Raw genomic sequence first — 6,000 nt, 5'->3', positions numbered from 1 at the left:
TGTAGAATTTCGAATTACGAATTTTGATAGTTCAGATCACTTTCCAACAATAGCAAAATTCCGATTGTTTCCTTCTGAGAATTTGAATATTATAGAAAATTATAACTTCAAGATAAAGTATAAACTGGAAAAATACGAATCGGAAATTGATAATCGATTTAAAAATATGCCTGAAGCAACTAATTACAATTGTGAAGAAGTGTATAAAACATTTATAAATACAATGAATGATTACATAATAATAAGCAAAAATAAAAAATATATGCAAAATAAAAATATAAAAATCTGGTATGATAGTAGTTGTTACAAAGAAAAACTCCGTAAGCAACAAAAATTAAAAATATACAGACAAAATCCTAATCATGAAAATTTTACGAATTATAAAAATGCCAAACGAACTTATAATAACTTAATTAAAACTAAAAAGAAAAACTACCTTCGTAGAATCGAATTAAATTTGATTAACAACACTAATAATAGCAAAGTATTCTGGAATACTATCAAAAAATTTCGAACAAAAGATAATTTAGGAAGGAGTAACATTGGAATAAGTTTTGAAACTTGGAAAAAATTCTACCAAAAGTTCACCATAAAAAATATACAAATTCCAACAGGTAAAAATTTCTATTGTGATGAGTATTTAAATGATGACATGACTATGAACGAACTGGAAGAAGTTATTCAAAAAATAAAGAACAATACTACTCCAGGAGACGATAACATACCAACTAAATTCTTAAAAATCCTGTCAACAGACTCCAAAATAAAACTACTGAAATTATTTAATACAATGTATAAAACATTATCCTATCCTGAATCATGGAATTCAATAATAATAACGATGATCTACAAAAAGGGAGACCAAATGTCTCCAGAAAATTATAGACCAATAGCCCTGTTATCTACACTCAGAAAATGTTTTACGTCGATACTGGCAATAAAGTTTCAACAGTGGATTAAAACTTATGAGTTGGAAGCAGAATTTCAATTTGCTTACACAAAAAATAAAGGCACAGAATCTGCATTATTTACCTTAATGATGATTATTCAGATATACTTATTAAAAAAACATAGAAAAATATACGCTGCTTTTATAGATATAACAAAGGCCTTCGATTCAGTATATGTACCATTACTTCAAAAAAAACTCAAGGAAAATGGTGCAAGTTCTCAATTTATAGAAACAATATCATTATTATATCAAAACTACAAAATAAAGATTAAGCAAAATAAGAATATTCTTTCACCAATAAGGCATTCACGTGGTGTTCTTCAAGGTGACCCATTATCCCCATATCTATTTAACTTTTATCTGGCAGATATAGATCATATTTTCTCTAAAGCAGAAGATGGAATAATTATAGGAAAGAAAGCATTTCATTATATACTGTTTGCGGATGATTTGGTTGTGATAGCGCCGACAAAAATCTCACTCCAAAGGAAAATAAATCAAATAAATCTGTATTTTAAGTCCAAATATTTAGCAATTAATCCTAGTAAAACTAAAATAATTATCTTTCGGAATAACAGTAAAATATCTATCAACGAAACAAAAATTTATCATGAAAAAATTTTGCTACAGACAGTGAATGAAATAAATTACCTAGGAGTTAATTTCGATTGGAATCTAACATTTAAATCGCATATATCTAAACTTAAAAATAAAGTTAAGCAAGCAATAGACAACCTTCTATTTTTATGTAGTAAATTAAAAACTTCAGATTTAAGAATACATATGAAACTTTATAGTTCGATCATTAATCCAATGTTATTTTATGCTAGCCCTATTTGGTGCTTGGACTATATCTACCATCTCGAACAATTCCACATATATTATCTACGCAGACTATTTCACATAGAAAGAACAGTACCAGGATATGCACTACGTCACGAAACGAATCGAATATGGTTATTTCCGTTTATATTAAAGCGAATTATCAAATTTTTTTATAAACTTAATTTCAACGGTGATAACAATTTAACTACTTTATATCAAGAAAATATAAGACAAAGTAAACTACAAAAAAATAAACAACTATGGTATAATAAGTTGCAAACTATTTTTAACTCCTTTGGAGTATCAGATCTATTATTCAAGGACAAAATTCAAGATTGGAAATCAGGATACTCATTGATGTTAGAATCAGCTATAGCTCAATCTATAATTAAAGATCAGAATTCCCTATACAACAGTAAATATCATCCGTGGTACTTGGAAATATTTGAAATTCCTTCAATGCAACCATATATATGGCAACCAGTAAATTTGAATATAAAACGACTTATAATGCAACTTCGTCTAAACAAAAATTCGCTGTATGTCAATAATACTTATATAAGTTTATTAACTAAATGTTTTCTATGTAACGTCGACGTTTTAACACCTTATCATTTAATATTAACGTGTCCAAAGTTAAAGGAAATTCGTGCACATTATAATATAAACAGCTCTTATAATTGCAACTCGCTAATAGAATTGTTAAAAAAATTTAATAATATGAGTAAAAAAGAATTATATAATATTTATAATTATTTTTGTAAAATAGTAGAAACTTATAATAACAAAACAAATTAAATTAAAGAATATGTGCATATGTACGCGAGAAATAAATGCAAACTAAAAAATTAAAGAAAATGTATAGTTTTATTAAAAATAAATATGGATACATGTTTCTACAACCCCTTGTAATAGGGAAGTAATTCCCAATAGACAATAAAATTTATTATTATTATTATTATTATTATTAATAATTTGCTATACATAAAAACAATTATTATATTGAAAAGATATTTTTAATGAAAATGTTTTACAATTTTTTTGAAATTAATTAAAACAAGTTGAAAGAAAATCATGTATTATTTTTCTTTAAAAATATATATATATATTCTTGTAATTCAGAACTAAGCCTGCAAACAGCTCAACGTATTTTGAGCTCATCAATTGAAGAATCATTAAGGATAATGGGAGATGTTGCTCAAAATTTTCCAATTCAAGCTCGATCTTTAATTCATATAGGAGTAAGCAGTGATTTAAAGAAAGAAGTAGAAAAAAATCAACAGGTTATAAAATGTTTTTGAAAGAAATCTATTTAATAAATTGTGTAGTTTAATGAGAGAATTTTTATTGTTTACATTTTAGATGTTCATCCAATATCATAATATTGCACCTAGTGATACTGCATTATTTATTAATGGAATGTATTTTGATATGGAAGTAACAGATATTTTTACACTACTACAAGTTTTAAAACAGGAAACTAGAGTGATAGAAGGACTCCATAGTGTTTCAGTTCCTGTAAGTAAAAACTTTTAAAGTTTATATTTAAAGAAATTGTTAATTTGAAAAAAAAAATTTAAAAATTAAAAAAAAAAAAGGAATCGAAAGTATCCAAATTACTGAAAATGGATTTTATAGAAGATAAACAGGAATATGCAATTGATATAAGAGATTCTGCTGTACAGGTTAGTAAAAATATACTTTAAATTATGTTATTTTTTAAATGAATGCTTGATGAAAAAATTCTGTTTTAGTACATCAATGATATTGAAACTGACAGACATTATAAAAATTGGCCTGGTAGTGTACAAGATTTATTAAGACCAACATATCCAGGAATGTTACGAAATGTTAGGAAAAATATTTATCATCTTGTAAGTATATTCTATAAATTTCTTTTTGTTTATACTAATTTTATGTATTATTATTTTTGCATTACTTTAATATTTTGTTAATTTATGCACTCACATAGAAAAATTTGTTTAAATATGTAATACAATATAATTTTTCTAGTGAAGAAACAGTTTCCCATTTTGCTTTTGGGATAAATTGACATACTGTCAAGTACAGTAGAACCTCCATTATCCGGACCTCTATTATCCGGATTTTCGATTATCCGGATTGTTCAAAATAAACAAAAATTTTACGAATTTGCTGATTTGCACTTGGCGAATTACGACACTGTTTTACGAAATACTGTTTATGTTTATGTACGTGATGGAATGCATAACTTTTTTTGTTTCAACAACGTCTCACCCAGCACAGTGGTCGTAAACTCTTAAATATATTTTACGTAGTAATAAAAATATAACTTGACATACGTATTTATAAATAATTTATATTCAAATTACATCATTTCTATAACCAAGGGCGGCGTAAGGCATGGACGACGTGGGCCACCGCCTATGCCTCGCGGTCCGAAGGGCCTCGCGCCTGGAAGGTTTATGCATTACTTAAAAGCCGTGAACGCGACGAAAAAGTTTTACTCGTCATAAAACGATAAATAGTTTGTCAAATTTTTATTCATAAAAATGCAGTTCAACTGCTTTTTATTTTATAAAATCCGTCTTCTTGCGCCACCAGAAGGCCTTTTAAACAATAGGTAGTCTGGTAGCGTTGGTCAGTAGTAGTCCAAATTCGATACGAACGTTTGTTTCTTGAAAATTTGATCACTATTTAAATACAGTATTTACTTTTAATATTACCGATATGTCATCGAAAAGAAAACGTGTTGTATTATCATTAAAAGACAAATTAAAGTATATGCTTCCATTATCCGGATTTTTCCTTATCCGGACTACCTTCATCCCCAATTAGTCCGGATAATCGAGGTTCTACTGTACTTTCAGATTTCTATTTAATGATATAATTTAAACTTTTATTTATATTTTTATATAGGTATTTATAGCTTTATAGAAAGCTATAAATATTTCAAGTCATAATTTTGAAATAATTTATATTTTTTACAAAGAAGTAAAGTAATATCTGATAAAAAAAAAAAGGGAGTTAAAACAGTTCTACAATATAATTGTATTGGTATTAGCTACAAACTGAAACTAAACTTCTGCAAAATACAAAACTTAATAATTGAAAATTAATATAAAACTTCTTGTTTGCTATTTTGTTCATAGATATTTATTAACAAAGATGTAATAAATAATAATCATTTATTAATAAACAAAAATATGGAATATATGAAGTGCAATCAAAAAGAAACCAGATTTGGTCTATAAAGATTTTAATACTTAACTAATTTAAATTTGGCTGCCATCTCCTTTAAAATAGTTCTCCCTGAACTTATATAGTACAATAATACCCCGAACTTACGCGATAGGTGGGACCAAGCGATAACCTCGTAAGTCGAATTCACATAAGTTGGGGTATAATTCGCAATTTGTGTAAAATCCAAGTTGGATGTATGTAAGCTAATAAATGTTCTCGTTAATATTATCTCGTCTTTTGATTTGTTCACGGTTACAAGAAATCCCCACACAGAGTCTCTCAAGTCTTTGTAGATATAACAAACACAGAAATAAATAACACAAAATAAATTGTAGCTATGCGTCGATTCCGCACGACACGTTTGAACATGTAAGCTGAACAATAGTGTGTAATCAAGAGTTGTGTGGCGCTCAAACAAAAGACAAATCTATGAGATTTGAAAATCGTGTAACTCTGGGTTCGCGTAAGTCGAGGTATTACTGTAATCCAAACACTCCTTGAAGGCCATTGTTTAAAAAATTCTGAAGCATTGCTGCAATTTGGAATGGATCTTTTTGATTGTAACTAAATGCTACTCCTTGAGCTTCAATTTCATTCTGGAGAATGAAAAGAAGCCACAAGGGACTAAATCCAGTAAGAAAAGTGGATGAAGACACGAGTTATTTTTTACCAAAATCGCTTGCATTTTGAAGACTGTATATGAGAGTACTGTCATGATGATGCCACAGTTCTGGTCTTTTATGACAAACATGTTCACATATAATCACCTCAAAGTGTCAGTAAATATCTGGCCAAATTTCAGCTACAAAATTCTTCTTATCAGAGATGTAACTACATGGGTGACAAGGGGCTAGGTTTCCCACACTAATGCTTTTTTTCTTCTCACTCTCTGCCAGCCCTTACTGTTATTCTCACACATTTAAAAGTAAACAGCATTAAAAAATATTGCAAGCATAACTACTGTTATCATTGGATGAAACAGAAAACAGGGTCATCAGACT

General features: G+C 28.1%; 1 protein-coding gene across 4 annotated transcripts in view; it reads left to right on the top strand.

Annotated features, from left to right (window-relative positions):
• The window catches only part of LOC111628546 (UDP-glucose:glycoprotein glucosyltransferase 1-like), a 99,135-nt gene that overhangs the window by 51,874 nt on the left and 41,261 nt on the right, over nucleotides 1-6,000 (top strand). For all 4 annotated transcript variants that reach the window (XM_023372360.1, XM_023372362.1, XM_023372359.1 and 1 more), the window contains 4 exons: nucleotides 2,900-3,060; nucleotides 3,140-3,295; nucleotides 3,376-3,462; nucleotides 3,532-3,651. In XM_023372360.1, the coding sequence (XP_023228128.1) occupies nucleotides 2,900-3,060; nucleotides 3,140-3,295; nucleotides 3,376-3,462; nucleotides 3,532-3,651 (524 nt within the window). The remainder of the gene's footprint in view (nucleotides 1-2,899; nucleotides 3,061-3,139; nucleotides 3,296-3,375; nucleotides 3,463-3,531; nucleotides 3,652-6,000) is intronic.

This window comes from Centruroides sculpturatus, unplaced genomic scaffold, assembly GCF_000671375.1.
Source record: "Centruroides sculpturatus isolate CEXI.00-Female unplaced genomic scaffold, Cexi_2.0 scaffold217, whole genome shotgun sequence".
Taxonomy (NCBI): domain Eukaryota; kingdom Metazoa; phylum Arthropoda; class Arachnida; order Scorpiones; family Buthidae; genus Centruroides; species Centruroides sculpturatus.
Note: the sequence above shows the minus strand (reverse complement) of the source record. Positions and strands in the feature narration are given on the sequence as shown.